This window comes from Mirounga angustirostris, unplaced genomic scaffold, assembly GCF_029215605.1.
Source record: "Mirounga angustirostris isolate CCGP_5_RB_7025 unplaced genomic scaffold, mMirAng1.0.hap1 SCAF_17, whole genome shotgun sequence".
Taxonomy (NCBI): Eukaryota; Metazoa; Chordata; class Mammalia; order Carnivora; family Phocidae; genus Mirounga; species Mirounga angustirostris.
The window spans coordinates 28,024,021-28,045,987 of record NW_026991725.1 but is presented as its reverse complement, the minus strand read 5'-3'; the positions used below and the strand labels follow the sequence as shown (position 1 = coordinate 28,045,987).

Genomic DNA, 21,967 nt, shown 5'->3' with positions numbered 1-21,967 from the left:
AGGCACTGGCCTGGAAGACCATGTGATCGTTTGCCAAAGAGAACTCCTTTGGGCACGAGAATCCCCCTGATCCCTATTTCCACGCCCCAGATTTCACAGAAGCCGCGGCCTCGGGGGCTGGGGTAGGGGAAGCAGGTGGGTGGAGGTGAGGGGGCCTGGAGAAACTTCAAGAACCTTATCTAAGAGGCTTCCCTTTGCCGGGGAGAAAAACGACTTGAAATCCCCCTAGAGAAGAGTGTGGCTAATTGGCATGTAAGTCGGGGTTAAAGAACGGAAGGAAGAATCTGATTGTTTTTTTAAGTTACTGAGAAAGTGAGAATGTCGCTTTGGGTGGAGAGAAATAATTTTTTTCTGGAGTGTGTCTTTCTTTATGCTACAGACCCTAGTGGGCCGCTGAGACTTGCAAAAAAAAAAAAAAAAAAAAGATTTCTTTTAATCCACCTTCCTCTTTGCAGGCAGCAGTAGAAGGGCCTTTAAATCAAATGCAATCAGCAAACTTGTCTCTTGCACTTATTCCCCGCTTCACTCCCTGGAATTTGGCACTTGACGGATCCTGGATCTGACTTAAGGCTTTTTCCAAATCCAAGACTTGGGGAATTTTGTTAACAGTGCAATAAAATAACTTCATAGCGTACAGGAGGCACATTAAAGAAGCGGTGTGTGTGCACTGCTCTCTCTCCTTAAAATTAAAAAAAAAGAAATACAGACCATGTTTCTTTAAAAGTCTCCATCTGCAAATCCCATTAGATGTGCATATAAGGTTTCTGATGATTAATAGTTGCCTGCTCGGGTTTTGGTTGGAGGGGACCGTGTGTGTGCTGGTTAACCCCTCCCTCTCCTCTCTCACGTTTCACTTCAGAAATTTGTCACTCTCTCCCCACCGCAGGATTTAAAAGTGTGTCTCACAGCCCCGGGCCAGCCCTCTGCAGGCATTCGCCGCCGGGTCCAACACAAGCTCTCGTCCGCTGGCGCGTCTGGGCGGCGACAGTGAAAATGTCTAGTGTCATCGGCGACAAATACACGTCCAGGGGACCCCAATAGGCAGGCTGGTGTGTCGGGGGCGGGGGACAGGCAGGAAGCCAGGAGTGAAGTCTGACATAGGTGTGTGTACGTATATCCGTGCAGCTGGCCACACGTGTGCGTACTTGAAGGAGACTTTAGTTTTGGTTTTTGTTTTGGTTCCTGGGGTGAATTTTCTGCTGAACATTTCCCCCTCTTATTTATTTATTTATTTACCTTTTTTTTTTTTTTTTGCATTTAAAAAAAATCTGAATATAAACAAAGTGTCAGAATCCAAACTTTGAAAAGACTGAGGCGCGCGCAGCAGGAGACGGCAGATGGATCCGGTGGCCAGCAGCTGCATGAGGAGCCCTCACCCCCCGGCCCCGGGCTGGGGCTGCCTTCGAAATCCCCACGCTGAAGGCACTGGGGGTTCAGGGCTGCCCCACTACCCGCCAACACCGTTCTCCTTCCACCAGAAACCAGACTTCCCGGCGACAGCGGCGGCAGCGTACCCCGACTTCTCGGCCTCCTGCCTGGCAGCCACCCCACACAGCCTTCCCCGGGAGGAGCGCCTCTTCACTGAGCAGCACCCCGCTTTCCCACAGCCCCCCGACTGGAACTTCCCCGTCTCCGAGGCCCAGCGCAGGCTCAACCTGGGCCCAGCTCGGGGCTCTGGGGAGATGGGGGCCAGCAGCCCGGGCCTGGTGGACACCACGGGAGGCCCAGGTGAGGATTATGAGGTCCTCGGGAGCACTGCTCATGAGACAGAGAAGAAGTCAACCAGACGGAAAAAGGAGAGTCCAGGTATGTGACTGAGGAGCAGCTGAGCGTTCCTTTACTAGGTCACTTGCCCTCTCTGAGTCGAGCTGACCATGAATTGCAAACAATATTATCTAATCTACCTTTGGGGTTTGCCTTTGGAGTGTCTTCTACTCAGAGTTCTAGGATTCTCTGGTCATGGGGGCTGTATCTGTGCCCCCAGCACTCCTGGACCCCAGGAAGGTTATGCCCGCAAGTGAATGAAATAAGATCCACAGAGATTGGGAGGATACATGGGATGGAGGCTCAGTACGGGCTGGCAAGGGCTGGAGAGGGGCTTTCCTGAATCGGGGCTGCCTCCGGGTCATGCTTCTCCCCACCGAGCCCCAGCAGGATCCAAATGGTCCCGGAGCCACAGGGTTTGCTCACCGGGGGAGTCAGCTGAGATGGGAGCTTGGAGGGCTAGGACGGAGGCTGGGACCCCGGGGCATCAAGCAGAGCCAGGACCCTCTGTCTCTAGGATCCTAGAGGCAGAGAAGCAGACGGCTGGGGTGTGGAGGGGCAAGGGGCGAGGAGGAGATGGATTGCAGAGATTTGGCCCCCAAGGTGTCTATCATTCTGCCCGTGTCTGAGCCAAGAGGGCAGCTCAGGGTACTAAGATCTGGGCGACCCCAGGGAAGGCATTCCCTCCCCCCCACCCAGGGGTCCTCCTGAGGGATCACCAGCCTTGGGAAAGTCAGGGGGGCAGGCAGCCAAGGAGACCCAGAGGCCAGAAGATGGAGTGGCCTGCTTATTAAGATCCCAGCTCCTGTCCTTCTCCTCCCTGTGGTGGGGACTGGTTTCCTCATCTCTCCATGGGGCCCTCCTGGCTTCTCGTGCTGCCCATTCACCTTCTGTCTGGTTCCCTGTCCCCACCTTGCCGCCCGTGTCCTCCTGAACCCATAGAGGACTTTTCTCCCAGGGCTAACCAGGGGCGGGCAGAAAACGAGAGTGTCAACCAACCAACGAGAACACTCTGTGCTTTGATTTTGCAGAGCACTTTCCATGTAGCACAGCTTTCCCGAGCATCTTCTCTTTGCGGAGCACTGGCCAAGGCCTGGGGGGGTTCAGAGATGAATATGGAGGTCTCACCCCCAGAGGGCTCAGACTGAGAGGGAGGAGAGGCCTGCAGACGCCTGTCTGGCAGTGGATGTGCTATGACCAGAGAGGGGTTCAAGGTGCTGCAGGAAACACACGTTAGCTCTTTGGGGTCCCACCAGTGTGTGAAGTAAGCACAGCGGGTCTTACCAGTATCTCTGTGCTGTACGTGTGGAAAAGGAGAGACAGAGAGTTTGAGGAGGACCCTGACAGAATGGGGTACAGAGAGCGCCCCCCTCATCTGGATTGGCCCAGGACTTTTCTGGGTTTAGCGTTGAAAGTCCAGTGTCCCAGGAAACCCCTCGGCCCCAGGGCCAATCAGGACACTTGATCAAGCTCAAACCCTGGACCTCAGACCCCAAATCCCACACCCTTCAGCAGATTTCAAGCATAATCCTCATTTTGAAATATTTGGTCTCCACGCTTAAAGAAGCCCCTCCCCGTGCTCACAATGGATGGCCACAGCCTAATAGGAGGGCCCTTTAAGTCCCTGGCTGGTTAAGTCCTCAACTCTTCCTAGCCCCAGCTGGAGATGTGCTGAGATGGGACACTTTCTGCTTCTCCTCGCCAAGGGGCTCTCAGCGACTTGGCTCTGCGCCTGGCTGAAGAGCTCTCCCTGCCGGGGCCGCCTGCCCCCGTAGCTCCTCCATCTCTGCCCACACCTCCCTCGGCCGCATCCAGCCACTTTCCGGGGACCTGGGAGCTGAGGCACTGGAAGGCACAGGCAAAGGGCTGGGCTTAGGCGCAAGCATTCTGCGGTCCAGCAAGCCCCACATGTGCCTTCTTTCCTTTGGGTCGGTGGCCTGTGGCACTGCGTTAGGGAGCGAGCCCACGTGCCAAGCAGCTGGCCATCCCAAGAGCACGTGGACTCCCTCCACTGAATGTCCTGCAACTCTTCGGGGCGGGGGAGGGGCGGGTAGTTCTTATCCAGGAGCAGCCCTGGGCTCCCCCTCTGTGTCCCCCCAGGAACAGCGGCAATGGCAGCAGTCAGGCAGGGCATAGCAGGCTGAGTTTCATTCATTCTCTGGGGTTCCAGACCCGCTCTCTGTTCAGCATGAGAATCTTTCTGTCCCAGCTAGTTGCCTGAGCCTTCCTTTGGAATTGAACCGGAGGGGGAGGAGGCAGGAAAGATTAGCTTCGTAAGAGCCTGAAGGAAGGGAAAAGCAGAGGAGCAAGGCCCCCAACCAACTCTAGGAATCTGGAATCCAAGAGACAAACCCACAAAGAACCCCCATCCCACTCCACCAATTCCGAGCCACCGCGTGGAGTTTCTATTTAAACTTTTGATGTTTTGTTCATCTTGGACTTTTTGCATCAACTGTGATTTCTTAAAACATTGCATTAAAAATATTATTCCTCTTGATGACTGAGGGGTTCGACGCCACTTGCATCTTGCGCCCAACGTGGGTGCCTCACATGCCTCACCCCGGCCCGTGCTAAGCTGTCTCTGAAGCTTAACCAGCCATCCATCAGAAATGTGTTTTCCATAGTTCTTCATGGGCAGGCGGGCAGGTTGGCGTGTCGGCACCACAACCTTGGGCTGTGGGACTTTGGAAAATGTCTTAATTTCTCGGAGCCTCCATTTTCCCAGCTGTAAAATGGGATCGGAACCAAAGTACCTTCCCTACAGTCACTGTGAAGGTTAAAGGCAGTGATCCGTGAGATCAGCACGTGGGTTCAATAAATGGCAGCTGTGAGTGTTATTAGGCCTGTATTTCCAGAACCAGACTTCAGAACATGGTGGGGGAGGTGGTCCATGGAGTTGAATATTTCAAATACGCTGACTCAGAAATTCCTGAATCTGGGGTATAAGACCTGGGAACTCCTTGCAATTATTGTTGGTCCTCAAATCCAGTTGTTGTCAGTTAGGAGCTTAGAACCAAGAGACCTGCTGGAGAGGTTGGGCGGTGAGGTGTGCTTGGCGAAAGGGTCCCTTACTGGCTGGCCGAGGAGGCTCCAGCAACAGAAAGTTACTGAAAGTTCGTCTCAAGAGGAATGTTCTCTATTCTCCCCTCTCCTTCCGCCAGCCCCAGCTCCTCCCCTGTCATTCCCACTGGAAGTGGAGATGATTTGCTCAAGTAAATGATGAGGAAAGCAGGGGCTCCCACTCAGAGACCTTCTGTTGGTTCACAGCACAGAACTGATTTAGGAGACCAGTGTGATGTTATCTCACCGCAAACACTCTCAGCCCCTGGCCCATGGGTGTCAAAGAGCCCTGCTGGCAGGGACAGCTGCGAGGCCACTGTTGCTTGCCCCCGATCTGTCCATCTGTCTGGCTACCGTGGTCGTCTTTAATTTATGGGAATGAGGGATTTCGCGGTGATTTCCTGGCGGGGTTCAAGGGAAGGTCGCGAGTGATCCGCCTGGCTGTAGGTGAATCCGATCGCCCGCCAGGGAGAGCCCCCCGTGCTTGGGCTCAGCCCTGCTCGCTGGTGCTCTCACGTGCTCCCTCTGCCTTCCTCAGACTTGCTCTGTCCGTCTCCTGAGGTTTATAAACCCTCCCCAGATCGGCCCCTTTCTCCCACCTGCTCTCTGCCCATAGCGCCCCCCTGCCCCCCACCCAGCCTTCCCACCTCTACCTTCCCTGCCGCAAGCCACACCAGTTCACTTGCCCCACAAACACACCCCGCTTTTTTCTCCCCCCAACCCCATTCGCCGAGGCACTTTCCCTTCCTTTCCTTCCCCCACTCCTCTGCCTATGGAAGTCCTTATTTTAACATCCAGCTCAAAAGCCACCCTCTCCAAGAATCTTTCCTCTCTTTTTTTAAATGTATGGCTCCTCTTGTCCGTAGCATCACTTCGGTGAAAGCCGTTGAAAAAGTTGCAAGTTTTAGTATCCACTAGAACCTGTGCTGATTTTCTAAATAGATAGCTCGTAACTTCATAAAGGAGTTCTTCTGAGATTTCTTTTTTTTTTTTTAAGATTTTATTTATTTATTTGAGAGAGAGCACATGAGAGGGGAGAGGGTCAGAGGGAGAAGCAGACTCCCTGCCGAGCAGGGAGCCCAATGCAGGACTCGATCCAGGGACTCCCGGATCATGACCTGAGCCGAAGGCAGTCGCTCAACCAACCGAGCCACCCAGGCACCCTCTTCTGAGATCTCTTACCATGGGACATCTTGTATTTGAAATCTCCTCTTTAAAAATGATGATCAGGGGCACCTCACTGGCTCAGTCAGTGTCGTGTGTGACTCTTGATCTCAGGGTCTTGAGTTTGAGCCCAAAGTTGGGTTTAGACATTATTGAGAAATAAAATCTTTGAAAAAAGTAAACGAGTAAATAAAAATTATGATAAAATACATAACACAAAATTTACCATCATGATCATTTAAAAAAATTTTTTTAAAGTTTTATTTATTTAAGTAATCTCTACACCCCACATGGGGCTTGAACTCATGACCCCGAGGTCAAGAGTCATGTGCTCCTCTGGCTGAGGCAGCCAGGTGTCCCAAATCGTGATCATTTTTAAGCGTATAGTACAATAGTGTTAACTATATGCGCATTGTCCTGCAACAGATCTCTAGAACCTTTTCATCTTAAAAACTGAAACCCTATATCCATTGGAAGACAACTCACCTTTTCCCGCTCCCCCAGGCCTGACGAATAGCGATCTACGTTCTGTTTCTTAGAATTAGACTACTTTAGGTTGCCAGTCCGCCTCAGGCTTCGCAGGGGTGGTGGCCAGAGCAGTGCTAATGTGGGACTATACCATTATATTGGATGAGGAGTAAATCTAAACAGAACACGGAGTAACTTTAGGCCAAAGATAAACCCATCTCACTTTGTCTTTTAATAGCAAGTATTATTAAAGACTGATCTAAAAAAAGTTAGACTACTTTAGATATTTCAGATAAGTGGGATCATGCAATATTTGTCTTCCTGTGATTGATTTATTTTACTTAGCATAATATCCTCCAGGTTCATCTGTGCTGTAGCAGAGAACAGATTTTCCTTTTTTAAGGATGAATATTATTCCATGGTTGGCATAGACCACATTTTATTTACCCATTCATCTGTTGATGGACAGACACTTGGGTTGCTTCCAAGTGGGCTATTATGAATAATTCTGCAATGAACATGGGTGTGCAAATATCTCTTCACAACTCTGCTTTTGAATTCTTTTGGATATATACCCAGAAGTGGAATTTCTGGATCCTACAGTAATTCTATTTGTAATTGTTTGAGAAACTCCCCTACTCTTTTCATATGAGATGATATCTCATCATGGTTTTGATTTGCATTTCCCTAAGGCTTGGAGATGTTGAACATCTTTGCGTACACTTGCTGGCCAGTTGTAGCTATTCTTTGGAGAAATGTCTATTCAAGTCCTTTGCCCATGTTTCAGTTGAATTGTTTGACTTTTGTTGTTGACTTGTAGGAGTTCTTTATATATTCTGGATATTAATCCCTTATCAGCATATGGGTTGCAAATATTTTCTCCCACTCTGTAGGTTGCCGTTGCATTCTGCTGTTGGTCCCTTTGCTGCATAGATGTCTTTAAGTTTGATGTAGTCCCATTTCTCTGTTTTTGCTTTTGTTGCCTGTGCTTCTGGTGTTATATTCATGAAATCATTGCCAAACCTAATGTCATGAAGATTGTCCCCCATGTTTTCCTCTAGGAGTTTTATAGTTTTAGATCTTATGTTTAAGTCTTTTTTTTTTAAGATTTTATTTATTTATTTGAGAGAAAGAGAATGTGAGACAGAGAGCATGAGAGGGAGGAGGGTCAGAGGGAGAAGCAGACTCCCTGCTGAGCAGGGAGCCCGACGCGGGACTCGATCCCGGGACTCCAGGATCATGACCTGAGCCGAAGGCAGTCGCTTAACCAACTGAGCCACCCAGGCGCCCTTAAGTCTTTAAACTATTTTGTTTATTTATTTTTTTAGAGAGAGAGAGAATGTGTGTGGTGGGGGGAGGGGCAGAGGGAGAGGGAGAGAGAGAATCTTAAGCAGACTCCATGCCCAGCGTGGAGCCCAATACAGGGCTCGATCTCACGACCCTGAGATAATGATCTGAGCCAAAATCAAGTCTGATGCTTAACCGACTGAGCCACCCTGGTTCCCTTTAAACTATTTTGAGTTAATTTTTTTATATGCTGTAAGGTGAAGGTCCAGCTTTATTCATTTGCATGTAGATATCCAGTTTTCCCCACATCATTTATTGAAGGTTGTCCTTTCCCCCCTGTGTAGCCTTAGCACCTTTGTTGAAGATCCTTTGACCATATATGTGAGGGTTTACTTCATAAGTATTCTGTTCCATCGTTCTCTATGTCTGACTTTATGCCAATGCCATACTGTTGTGATTATTGCAGCTTTGTAATATGTTTTAAAATCAGAAAGTGTGAGGCCTCCACCTTTGTTTCTCTTTCTCGGGATTGTTTTGGCTGCACAGGGTCCTCTGAGATTTTTTCTATTTTTGCAAAAAATGCCATTGGGATTTTGATAGGAATTGCACTGAATCTGTAGATCACTTTGAGTCATAAGGACATTTTAACAATATTAAGTCTTCTAATCTAGAAACATAGGATGTCTTCCCCTTGTGTTGTGTCGTCTTTCATTTCTTTCAAAATGTTTTGGAGTTTTTAGCGTATACATCTTTTACCTCCTTCGTTAAGTTTATTCCTAAGTGGGCTTTTTTTTCTCTTTTTGATGCCATTGTCAATGTAAATTATTTCCGTAATTTCCCTTTCAGATTGTTCATTGTTCATGGATAGAAACGCCACTGATCTTTGTGTGTTGATGTTCCATACTGCAACTTTGCTGAATTCATTCATTAGCTCCGAGAGGTATTTTTGTGGAATCTTCGGGGGTTTCCATATACAGGACCATGTCATTTGCAAACAGAGATCATTTTACTCCTTCCTTTCCAATTTAGATGCCTTTTATTTACTTTATTTTATTTTTTATTTTTTCACCTGACTGCTCTGGCTAGGACCTACAGTATTATGTTGACTAGAAGTAGCAACAATGAGCATCCTTGCTTGTTCCTGATCTTAGAGGAAAAGCTTTCAGTCTTTCATCATTGGGTATGAGTTTACCTTTCATCCAGAGTTATAGCATATGACTGCCTTTCTCCCTAAAACTGAAGTGTCTGGAGGGCCAGGATGGTATCTGATTCACCTATGTAATCTCCCTCGCGCCTGCTGGAGCATTTACCCCAGGAGGAGCTCATTCACTGTGTGATCAGTAGTCTCCATTACAGCCTGGTGTTCATTCATTCATTTTCTCCCCTTCTTTCTGAGAGGGCCTCCACTGGCTGGCCTGAGGGTTTCCAGCATGTGTGATATCCTTCTGTAAAATGCATCAGGACTTTTATAGTCTCACTCATGAAACAGTGTGCAGAGAGCCCGACTTCGATCATAAAACCAGCCCGGGTCAGGGCTAGTGCTGGGGTCAGAAAGACACATAAACAGCCACATATGGAGGCTGGGCTGACTCTGCATGATTCCCCATGGGGTACTCAGGTCAGCGCCTAAGTACTAGGGCCACCATGGCTGCTGTGGCTGAGCAATGAGGTGGACCCCATGGCAGGACAGTTAAGGGGGGCGGCTGTGGCTGGGCAGCTGGCGGGCGCAGCTGTCCTAGGGACACGTGGCTATGTTTCTGGTCTAGAGGAAAGGACACCTTTTTCTAATTTGCAGAGAGGTCTCCTGTGGTCTAGCATCAGCCTTGCCAAGCACCCCTCCTGGCCTTGCTCCCTCTCCTTAGTGGTGAGCACCGGCTATGAGGATCTGGGGGTGGGCAGGGGATGTGTCTTAGTCCACCCGGGTTGCCAAAACAAAATACCATAGACTGGGCGGCTTAAACAACAGACACTTATTTTCTCACAATTCTGGAAACTAGAAGTCAAAGCTCAAGATGTCAGCCAATTTTAGTTTCTCTGTAGGCTTCTCTCCTTGGCTGGCAAACGGTCATCTTCTTGCCATGTCCTCACTCGGTCTTTCCTCTGTGTGTGGGCATCCCCGGTGTCTCCCTACGTGTCCTAATCTCCTCTCCTTATAAAGACACCAGTCAGATCGGATCAGGGCCCACCCTAACCAGCGCTTCATTTTAACCTAATCATCCCTTGGGCGATACTATCTCCAGATACAGTCACATTCTGAGGTCCTGGGGGTTAGGACTTCAACATATTCACAGGGGAGGCAATTCAGCCCATAAACGAGAGGCACAGGGACAAGGACAAGGTTTTAGCAGTGGCACCAATGCTCCAGTCAAAAACCTTTAGTGAAAAGCAACATCTCACAGGGGTGCGCGACCTCAGAGTTTTCCTGGCTCCAGGTTCCTTTGGCCACTCCAGCTTTCCCACTCAAAGCATCGTTTCTGGCTACAAATAGATCCCTGCATGCTTATCTTATATCTATAGGGAGAGACACTTTTATTTTTTATTTATTTATTTATTTTAAAGATTTTATTTATTTATTTGACAGAGAGAGACAGAGAGAGAGCACAAGTAGGCAGAGTGACAGGCCGATGGAGAGGGAGAAACAGGCTCTCCGCTGAGCAGGGAGCCGGATGTGGACCCCAGGATCATGACCTGAGCCGAAAGCAGCCGCTTAATGGACTGAGCCACCCAGGCGCCCCAGGGAGAGACACTTTTAGGAATGTATCTAAAGAAGTGGGCTGTTTGGCAGAGGAAGAAGGAAAGGAGGTGATAATGAAATACACGGACAATGTCCGTGTCACTTGGGTCAGCAGAGGGACAGTGAGTACCATGCTGGGTGATCTCCTATCCATGCCCACCCTCCTTGCTGGGCTGCAGCCTCGTAAAAGGGGGCGGGGCAGGGGGGCGGGGTTCGGGGGCTAATGTCAAGTGCACTGACAGGGCAGACCCAGACTGAGTCCCCATCCACAGCTTCCGTTCTGCGTGAGCTCGGTTGAGTCCCACACCTCAGAGTACCACTCTCTGAAAAATGATCGCGGTATCTACCCCATAGGGTTGCTATGGGACAAGATGGGATCACAGATGTAAAGACACAGCCAGCACTTGGTAGCCCCTCAATCCATTGTTCCCAAACCCACAAAGGAGCCCTCCTCTTTTCAAAATCTTCCCTGATCCTGGCTGCATCCCAGGTGGCCTGTGCTCAAAGCCTGGCAAAGCAGTGACCCGAGGACGAGGGGGCCTCGGAAGCCTGCTACCAGCTGGGCCGGCCTGTGTCTGCGGGCTCACTGGTCCAGGGTCACTGCAGTGCTGGGCAGGGTGTGGTCTGAGGGGCCACAGCGGCAGCAGCCCCTCTCGTTCCAACTCAACCCCAGAACCCCCAGCGAGGAAGAAGCCTTAGGAGCCAGAGTGGCCAGTGTGGAAGGAGAGACAGGAACTCCACGTTCCTCTTGCCTCCTGCCTCCTGGTCAGAGCTCCTGCCCCCTGTCAGGCAGAGGTTGGGGCCCCCATCAAGACCCTTAGCCACTGTCTGAACTCAGAGGCATCAGCACAAAACCCGTGACCGAGCCCGCTCAGGCCCCACCCAGATACAGTCTGGAAGTTCTGCAGAAAATCAGTATCCACCAAAGCAACAAAATTCTGACCAGCACCTAAGACATAAGGGCCCAAAGAGCCGTTGGGCTCTAAGAAGGTCAGTGGAGAGGTAGCCTCGGCCCTGCCTACCGCCGGCCAGGCTAGGGGCTCAGGAGTCCTGCCCTACTCGCCTTTTTCTCTGGCTTGAGCAAGTCAGGGCGTCTGGGCCCAGGGAGGTGGGGATGAGCCCAGAGGCAGAGCAGCTCTTTCTGATGGCAGGACTCGAGGTCCCTTCAGGCCCCGGGAGGCAACCCCTTCCTCCCAGTGCCCTTTCTGCTCACTGAGCTGGGCTTCCCTGGCCTCTGGCCAGGATTCCTCCCCCGCCCCCCACCCCAGCCTTTTCTAGTTCATGTTTTCCCTGTTTTCCTTGAACACAGTGGTGGAGGAACAGTGTGAGCAGTGGGACCTGGTCCTAAAGCCCACACTTCCTTTGGTGACAGCTGAGGGCGACATCTGGAACATATAAACACAAACAAAGTCCACAGCTGCCCATGCCTCCCCCCAACCCATCTCAGAGGCTTGCTGCAGCTCCCCACCCTCATTTCCACTGCCTCCCTTCGCCTTCACCTCTCTGCTCCCCTCTTCCACGGTCCCCCACACCCCATCTCATCGCCCATCCATTCCACTCTCCCTTGTACCTCATAACCTCACTGCCCCCACCCCACAGGGGTCCCTCGGCAAAGACTGCTGTAGCACCAGGCGTTTCCATTTCAGAAGAATCTGCTTCTCTCCTAGAAAACATACTTCGAATTCCCCAGCCCCGCTGCTGGGCTCCTCAAAGAGGCTGGGAGCCCTCCCCATGTTTCTTCGGTCACCTACCGGAGACACAAAGGGCCCAGACATTGAGGTGGGTGGGCCTCACTGGGACCCAATGAGAAAGGAAGCCAGGGAGGTCCTGGATGCAAATACCCAACTGGTCTCGGGCTGGTTCCATCTGGGTCCTATCTATTTTGATGGGCTTTGACTCCTCCTGAAGTTGAAAGTATCAGAACTAACAAGGATGTCAAAGGCCAGCACTGTGACAGCCCTGGAAGCCCCAGACACCGTTTTCAGAGGGTTTGCCAAGGTCTCCCCTGCTGACATTGTGCCCCAGGGATCCCCCCCCCCCCCCCCCGCCCCTGACCTGCACACGGACACGTCCCTGGGGCGAGCACAGCCTCCATGCTGGCCACGCCCCTCCCAGGGCAGCCCCGGAGTGGTCCCGGGGAATTCCAGCAAGCCTTTTAGTCCCTGGGTCTTCATTTCCTCCTCGGTTCCATGGGCTGATGTGTACCTTATCTACCCTACAGTATACATAAGGGGACGCAACAGGAAACAGCCTAATGTGTGAAAATAGCTTCCGGTCATGGAAATCTGGGTTTGCGGTCCAGCCCTGCCTGGAGGCCCTCTCTCGCCTACTCTAGGCTCCCCTGTAAAATGGAAAGGTGCCCAGAGATCAGCTCTAAGCCTCTTCCGGCACTACTGTTCTATGATTCCGTAGTACATGTGCAAGCCCCAAAGACGTTTACCTCTGGGGAAAAGAGATCCATTGTCAACTGCAGAAGTGTTATTTGAATGTACCGCATGTGACTTTCTATCTGGTCTTGGATAGGAATTTATGTAAAACGCTGTGACCACTGGGGAGTAGGGATACAGGCCTCCAAAAAGGCGTGCTCCCCAGAGTCTGTCTGAACTTCCTTGCAGTCCGATAAAGCTGTCTGCTAACTTTAGGAAGGCCTGCCAAAACTGACAGCTTTTTGTGAAATAATTTACCTTGGATGGTGTAAAAGCTCACGGTGCGGACCGCAATCACACATACATCCTATTTGCGTTGCTCTGGGCACGACGGCCCCATCATGGCCCGGCTGGCCGGCTCTGGCTCGGAGGGTCCCGCGCAGGGGCTGGGGCAGGACGGAGCTGCTCCTCCTGAGCCCCGGAAGGCAGCCTGCTGAGCACCAGCCTCCTCCCTCTGCACCCCTGCCCCTGAGAGAGAAGCAGGGCCAGGATGCCTGAGATGGGACTCTGGTCCGTGCTAGGGACTGGAACCACGCCTCCGCTGGAAGGCTGACATAACAGTGACCAGACACAGACCCAAGCAGAGACGCAGAGAAGTAGCGCCGCGGTGCTCGGGGTTAACACGCGTGACCCGCAGCATTTTACCTTCTCGGCAGCCTTCCGAGCATGGTGCATGGAGCTGTTCTTGTTTTGCAAAGGAAGAAACTGAAGTTCAGAGAACTTGAGACACTTGCCCAAGGTCAGAGAGCTCTTTCTTGGAGCCTGCTCGGGCCCGGATTCTCCAAGGGCTCCTCAGACACATCTCCTCCATTCAGCTCGGGGCGGGGAGCTTTGCACATCAGCAGGAGACAGAAACTCCCTGGCAGAGCCCTGACCTGTGAGCCGAGGACCTTGGGAAGGCCGGGGAGGGCCTGGGGACAGAGCACCCAGCAAGACTCCAGATCTGACGGAAGGGAGGAACTAGGAGCCCAGACAAGAATATTGGCAACCGGAGGGACCTCAAATTCAAGGCCAGGGGTTCTTAACAGAAGAGAGAGTAGGGAGAGGAGAAGAGGATGTCAGGGCTGCATACTGGGAAAGGACTCTGACACCAGTCCAATCCCGTGCCCCTCCCCATGAGGAAACTGAGGCCCAGAGTAGGAGGCAGGCACCTCAACGAAGGTGTACTCTCCTGGGATCAAACTATCCTGAGGGTAGTGTGCATGTGAGTGGGCAGACTAACCCCCACCCCGCTCCCAGCCTGAAATGGCTCCTGGTTTATCTCCATCCTTCTTTTTCTATGTTGATGACAATGTTGCAGAACAAAGAGAACCAGAACTTCCACTTCGATTGTCATAGCTAGCCTCCCATACTTCAGGCCCTCTTGTCATTTCTAACGGTGATGAGAGGCCTCTTCCCTGAGAGGCTGATGAGGAGCAGCTGTTCTCTGGGTGCCCCTCTCCCACCCGCCCCCCTTCGCGGCTGTTGCCCCAGGTTCACTGACTTCCCAGCCCCAGCTCCTCTGTCCCATTTCCTCTTCTTTCCCACCCTGAGGCCCAGCGCCCACCTCGGGACAGTAAGAGGAGTGGGGAGGTGGGCAGGGAGGGGCCCAGTAACCAGTCCAAGATCAGCTCAAAGGGGTCCTCTCCCTACCTCCCCTCATCTCTCTTGGGAGGCTAACGTGCAGGACTGGAGAGAGTGGGCTGTTTTCCGTTGCACCCGTGTGCACCTAAGCAGGCCTGGGAGAAGGGGAGTGTGGGTGAGGGCACCAACCCAGGACAGGGCCTCCAGGAGCACTGGGTGTGGAGACTCCAGGTCCAGCCCTGAGCCTGCAGATGCAGATGAGAAACTGAGGCCAGCATTGACCACTGCACCTCTAGTCAGATGAATCTGGGTCCCAATCTCAGTTCTGCACCCCGCCCCCCCCCCAAACTGCTGGACACACCAGGCAAGTTCCTGGGCCTTTCTGAGGCTGGTTCCTCCTCTGTATACTGAGTAGGATCTAGCAAATGTTTAGCAAGTACTGTACCAGGTACAGTAACAAGTGAGAAAAAGCAGTTTCATCCCTGGGGGGAGAAAGAGAGCGCTATTAAATCATCACACAACTCCACAGGACGATGCTAAAGGGGACAATAATAGTACCTTCCCCTAGGGGTGTTTGGTGGAAAGGATAAAATGGATCTGAGAACATAGAAGCCTTCAAGAAACCACAGCTGGTACTCTCCCAGCCCCTCAGATGGCATCTCTCAGAGTGGAAGAATTGGAAGAATATGTTTTTGTTTAAGCACTTTAAAGTTTTAAAAGCATATTCCCCACACAAGAGCTGGTCCAGGCTTCCCAGTAACCCTGGGAGGTAGGTGCTTTATTGTCCCCAATTTCTTGATGAGGTGACTGAAGCCCAGAGAGGTTAAGTGACTTCCTCAAAGGCCCCCAGCGAGGAGATGGAGGCCTCAAACCCTGACACGAGTCATCTTGGTTTTACACCCCCTCAGTCGTGAAAGGGAAGGGCTGGGAACCACCCTGAGCCCTGGGACAGGAGTGGGTGGGAAATGAGCCGGGTCTCTGCCAGCCGAGATGTGCTCTGGGAAGGCTGACCTTCCTTCCCCGGCCGGCGGCTGTGCGTGGGGATCCCCGGCCTGGGGCTGTGCGTCCTTCCCTCCAGCCCACGCTCCCGCTCCCGCTGGAGGGGTCTAGGCCAGCCTTCCCCCAAGCCCGTGGGACGCGCCCCCTTCCTGCCCCCAGGCGCGCCCTGCGGGCGGCCAACCCCAACCCCAGCAGCCGGGCACTGGGGAGCCCCCGGAGGGGACAGCGCCCCTCTGCCTTCTCGGTTCCCACAGGGACACCCCGATCGCTTTACTATGCGCCCTCCACCAAGCCGCCACCCCGGCTCCGCGCCGGGCTGCTGGGTGGCTGGGATGGAGGGCCTGGAAACTGAAACACAAGGGACTGAATGGAAAGCAGGAGAAGGAACTGTGGAGAAGGGAACCAGGGGGCTGAGGTTCCCGACTGGACCGGGGCTGACGAGGGGTCTCCACCTCCCCACCCGCTCTGCAGTGTGGCTGGCTGCTTTGTGGGGGGGTCTTCCCTGCCCTCTACCAACCCATCAAAAAGCCCCCACCCCGGGCCAGCCCCCGACAACAGGGACTCCCCCAAAACAAGGACTCCCCCCCAACACACACCCTGGCACAGATGAGGTCCCTAAGGGGGCACAGGGTGGGCACACCGCTTTCAATAAAGCACCTAACTCTGAGTCACGGGGCCTCCAGGTCTGTAAAAGGACAGTGAAATGAAAGACTTCCAAATTTTAGAGCCCTGCAAGAAAAATGGTTCCTGTAGCTATTCACCGAACACGTGGCTCGCATTGTTAATTGTGTGGGTGTCTTGGTCTCCTTCGGGCCGCCTCCCCACCCAGCTCCACCACTGAAGTGAAGGTAGAGCCGCCCCTCAGCTTGCTCGGGGGGATAACATATAGTCCCTGTCCTTTGTACAGCACTCTACAGTTTGTAACCCCTTCCTATGTGGATTTTACTTGAACAGCATGTGAGTCAAACTGCCTGGGTTTGATTTCTGCCTCAGCCAGTCACTGGCTGGACCAACTAGATGAACTTGAACAACTTGCTTAAACGTCTCTGGGTTTAGTTTTCTGGTCTATACAGTGTGGGGCTAATACAAGAACTCACCTGGCTGAGTTACTGGGAGGATTAAGTGGCTGATACGTGTAAGGTGTTTGCTCCCCGCACCCCTGTTAGCCGTTATGATGGAGCTCCTGCTGTCTCTAACGCAGAGCCCAGAACTTTCCAGACTTGGCCCCTCCCGGTATCAAAGTGGGAAAGAAGCTTAAGGCAGCACTTCTCAGTTTACATGTGCACACAACTCCCCTGGGGATCTGGCTAAAATGTGATTCTGATTCAGCAGGTCATGGGTAGGGCCCGAGATCCTGCAAGTCTGACCAACTTCCGGGCCCTGCTGCTGTGGCCGTGGTACCCTCTGAGAAGTGAGGTCTTAGAGCGGGGGTTTGTAAACTTGACCGTGTGTCACAATCACCTTGAAGACTTATTGCTGGGCCCCACCCCCAGAGTGTCTGATTCAGTAGGTTTGGGATGAGGCCCCAGGATATGCACTTCTGACAGTTCTCAGGTGATGGTGATGTCTCTGAGGACAGAGAGCCTCAGTTTTAGAACCTTTGCCCCACAAACTTATAGCCATTACTAATGTCAAACGGGGGGTGGGGGGGTGGAGTTTGGATAGTAGAAATCATTAAACAGCCAAGAGCAGCTTCTCATGCTTTGAGGATAAAAAAAGTTTGGGGTAGGGGCGCCTGGGTGGCTCAGCCCTTAAGCGCCTGCCTTGGGCTGGAGTCACGATCCAGGAGTTCCGGGATCGAGTTCCGGGATTGAGCCCCGCATCAGGCTCCCTGCTCAGCAGGGAGTCTGCTTCTCCCTCTTCCCCTCACCCCTCTCATGCTCTCTCTCTCTCTCTCAAATAAATAAATAAAATCTTAAAAAAAAAAAAGTTTGGGGTAGGGGTGTGGTGGATGCACCTGAGGTTGGGAGCCAGAAGACTTCCCAGTTCTCAGGGGGTTAAAGCACTAGAAGGAATGATAAAGGGACAATGTGGGTTCTTTCTCAATATCCTCTAAAAAAACAAGAGAAACAGGGGTGCCTGGGTGGTTCAGTTGGTTGAGCATCTGCCTTCGGCTCATGTCATGATCCCAGCGTCCTGGGATCGAGTTCCGCATTGGGCTCCCTGCTTGGTGGGGAGTCTGCTTCTCCCTCTGCCCCTCCCCTCTGCTCATGCTCATGCACGAGCTCTCTCTCTCTCTCTCAGATAAATAAATAGAATCTTTAATATAAAATAAAATAAAAAATAAAAACAAGAGAGACAAGGAAAGGCTGCCCTGACTCTTAAGGACAAAAGAAAGGGAGTCTCTGCGGCTCACATGTTCCCGTTTGGGATGCTTTCTCCCCAGACAACCAGGAGAGCCGAGGGAAGCCCGAGGGCGGCAGCAAGGCTCGCAAGGAGAGGACAGCCTTCACCAAGGAGCAGCTGCGGGAGCTCGAGGCCGAGTTTGCGCACCATAACTACCTGACCCGGCTTCGGAGATACGAGATTGCCGTGAACCTGGACCTCTCCGAGCGGCAGGTGCGGTCCAGAGGGCCCTCCTCCTCTGGCCATCCCTCCTTTCCTCTGCTCTCTCATCCCCCAACCTTCCCACCACTCCTCCCTGAACCTTCTCCTTTCTCTTCTCCCTCTGCCCAGTCCAGTGGTTCTCAACTGTGGCTCTACCTGAATCACCGGCAGAGAGTTTAAAAACACCGATGTCTGGCTTTAGAGACTGTTTTCATTGGTCTGGGATAGAGTCCAGACATCAGCATCTTTTCAAAGGTCCCCTAGGTGGTTTTCACGTGCAGCCAGGGTTGGAACCTCTGATCTGGTTATTCCCAAACTTGAGTGTGCACTGGAATCACCTCAGCCCTTGTTTAAAATGCAGATTCGAGGGCGCCTGGGTGGCTCAGATGGTTAAGCGTCTGCCTTCGGCTCAGGTCATGATCCCAGGGTCCTGGGATCGAGTCCCGCATCAGGCTCTCTGCTCCTTGGGAGCCTGCTTCTCCCTCTGCCTCTCTCTCTCTCTCTCTCTCTCTGTCTCTCATGAATAAATAAATAAAATCTTAAAAAATAAAAATAAAATAAAAAAATAAAATGCAGATTCGAAGGGGCGCCTGGCTGGCTCAGTCAGTGGAGCAGACGACTCTTGATCTTGGGGTCATGAGTTCAAGCCCCATGTTGGGTGTAGAGATTACTTCAAAACTAAAATTTAAAACTCAAAAAAAAAAAAATGCAGTTTCCATAACTCTGGAGAGTGACTTTGCAGTAACAATAAGTGGGACTGGGAGTCTGCCTTTCTAGTAAGCTCCCCAGGTGGTTCCTGGACACCTCTAAAAAAAACTTCCTAGCCCTTTTGTTTGGGGTTTTCCCTCCGAGCATTCCACCCACACCCACGTTCTAACGTGGAGTAAAGTATTATAATAATAATAGTATTTGAAAGCAGCTTGCAGTTGATGAGGGGCTCTGCCAGAGGGCTCGGTTTAGAAAACTAAGATGCAGATCCTGCCTCTACCACTTCCTAGCCCTGTGACCTCTGGGCCTCGTCTCCTGACCTCTCTGGGTCTCCAGGGTCATGACCCCACCCTGCGGGTAATGCTGCAGCTGAGATGAGAAAATACGCAGACCAGAGCTATCTAAACTGACAAGTGTTTTATGAACGTGCCTAAGGATGAGACTGGTGATCCTCTGCTCCCAGACCCTTGGGTAACAGAAGCCAGAAGGAGGAGGTGTTGACACGGGAGGGGCGGGGCATGTGAAAGTGGGTGGGGCCAAATGCCAAGTGACTTTTAGACCCTGTCCCCAGACCGGCAGGCTTTCTGACACAAAGACAGGGAGGCACAAGAGAGGTCTCTGGGCAGATTGATGTGTCCTCCCTTTTGTCTCGATTCCTGGTGCCTTTGGAGGAGCTGGGCAGGACAAGCGGAGGTTCCAGCTGGGGTCCCTGGAACTGCAACCTGCTGTCTTGAGCATCTATATGGGGAGGTAGTTGCACCTCCCTTGATGACCAGGTTCCTTTGCTTCCTCCGTCAGGTCAAAGTGTGGTTCCAGAACCGAAGGATGAAGTGGAAGCGTGTGAAAGGGGGTCAGCCAATCTCCCCCAATGGGCAGGACCCTGAGGATGGGGACTCTGCTGCCTCTCCAAGTTCAGAGTGAGATTCTCCACGGAGAAAGAAAGACTGAGGACTGAGCCCCCTACCCAGCTACCCTCACCCCAGTCCTCACCCAACCCCACCTTCACCTTCTCCCGCTGCCCCCCTACCCAGGGCAACCTCTCCACATCTTGCAATGACTCTTAAACACGAAGCTGTTCAGCATCCCTGGGAGCCTTGAAGTTTCCCAGAAAGTTCTCTCCAGTTTTGCTCTGTCTTAGCAGCCCCTTCCCCAAGGCCGTTACTTCCCACAGTTCTCATGGAATCATACAGAAGCCCGACTGGACCCAAGCGAATCTGGGAACAGCCCCAGACACACTGCTGCTCGGGGTCTCTCAGCTGCTGCCCGCCCCTCCTGCCACCCCCTCCCTCCGACACCAGCAAGCCCTCCTCCAGGCCCGGACACCACCTGGTCTGCTGCGTGAGGAGCCTTGGGACCAGCTAGTGACGTGTGAAAGCAAATGCTCCAAAGGAAGGAAATGACTAGAACACATACACACACCCTAGACTACCCTTCCTTTCTGGGTTCCGTATCTGAGGCTTTGGGGAGCCTTCAGTTGTCCCGAAACCCCAGGGAGAATCAGTATGAGGAGCGTTGAGGACAGAAACTCAGCTGCTGCCAATCAGAAACCCAGTCCTTGTCTCCCAAAGTTGTTGGCTGAATGGGCAATTTTATAACACGGGCTGGAGGAAGACGGTCGGAGAAACAGCCTGGTGTAGGTGTTCCCCATACGGGCCCGTTTGAACTGGCTTGACTGCGTGGCTGAGAACGGACCCAGGACAGCACCTGCCTCTTTGGAGTCGATTCGGGGATAAAGCTGGGACTGCTGAGCTGGCCCCAGAGCCAGAGAGCAGCTATTCCTTTTAAATCCACAGTTTGGGGATTGAACACCTATCCAGACACTCACATTATTGAGTTGGGGGCTGGGAAGTGTTTCCATGTCCCGAGGATGAAGAGATCATACTAGGCCCAGTGAGTGACAGCCTAGAAATGTGGAACCCTGCAGTAGAAGTATCCTGTGCTTTCAAGGGACCCGGTCTGCAAATGGCGACAAAAAACCAATCCCTCTTTCTCCATGGGATGCATCTGAGCCCTTCCAATGTGTTCCACGATTGCTGTTATGACGGGAGGAGTTGCTAAGTTTATGTACGGGAACTGCCCAGATCTTCTGGGGTGACACTCCAGGACTGATGGCCAAACAGCCTGGGGTGACCCAAGCCTTGGAGAGAGACCCCTGCTGGCCTCACTACTCTGTCTCCCAACACCAGCTGGTGTTGCAGAGGGAGGTCAGCAAGAGTTTGGAGCTCTTGTGTGTAGATTTAATCACTCACATGTAAAAAAAACCCCACCTCCCCACCCCGAAAGGACAACCGCTCTGGAAAATGATTGCCAAATGAGATGGCTGGTTAGAGCACGTGTCATTTTTTTCTAAAGCATATTTCATATATTTTCTTAAGATTACGTCAAGTTAACGGTGCAAGGTTAATTCACTTAGTAAGAAAACTCTTGGAGAAATAAAATCAATAAAAGAGCATAGTTCTCAGGCCTTTTTCTTTGCAGAGCTAAGAACCGTGTTCTCTCTGTGGGCAACCCTCTGATGCTCGTGTGATGATCAGCCGGACAATGTCTAAAAACAAAGAAAAAAAAGGGAAAAAATCACTTAGATCAAGGTATCCCCTTTTAGGTTCTTCAAAATGTGGGGGTGCAAACGTCATCATTGGAAAAACTATGCTGCTCTCCCTTTGCAACTGCATTGTCCTCATTTCCCCTTATAAAATGTTAGCTGTCAGTTTCCCTAACCTACGGCTTATCAAATCATTGAAGTTCTGTAAACAAAAGATGAATTCTTTTGTTAATAAAGGAATCTTGGCCATAAACTAACCACCCCTAACTTGGAGGGGGCGGGAGGAGCAGAGGGAGAGGAAGAGAGAGAATCTCAAGCAGACCCCCCGCTGAGGGCAGAGCCTGACACGGGGCTCCATCTCACGACCCTGAGATCATGACCTGAGCCGAAATCAAAAATCAGACGCTCAGGTACCCCAGGTGACTGAGGCACCCAGGTGCCCCCCCCCCAATTTTTAAGTTCAGAATTTGTAGGTTTTGTGTCTCAGGATAAAACAATATACATCAATAGTAATAAAAAATGCCACAAGAAGAAATGTCCTCAATCCTATGTCTTTTTAATTAAAAAAGATTTGTCTCACCAACATGTTAGCCATGGACAAAATAGAACTGGCTACAGAGAGGGGACGGAGGGAGCCAAGAGAGGAGACCAGGCCAGGTTTCGGCCTTGAGGCAGTCTGGGCCCAGCGTGGGCACTGACCAGAAA

General features: G+C 51.9%; 1 protein-coding gene across 2 annotated transcripts; it reads left to right on the top strand.

Moving 5' to 3' along the window:
* The first annotated feature begins 858 nt into the window (after nt 1–858).
* Nucleotides 859–21,170, top strand: MEOX1 (mesenchyme homeobox 1). Of its 2 annotated transcripts, XM_045888827.3 has the most exons (3): nt 866–1,806; nt 17,852–18,024; nt 19,519–21,170. In XM_045888827.3, exons 1-3 carry the CDS (start codon nt 1,338–1,340, stop codon nt 19,639–19,641), a joined length of 765 nt encoding a protein of 254 aa, XP_045744783.1. In that variant the 5' UTR covers nt 866–1,337; the 3' UTR covers nt 19,642–21,170. The 2 variants fall into 2 exon arrangements, with proteins under 2 accessions (XP_045744784.1, XP_045744783.1); XM_045888828.3 differs by lacking the exon at nt 17,852–18,024 and having other exon boundaries at nt 859–1,806.
* The last annotated feature ends 797 nt before the right edge of the window (nt 21,171–21,967 follow it).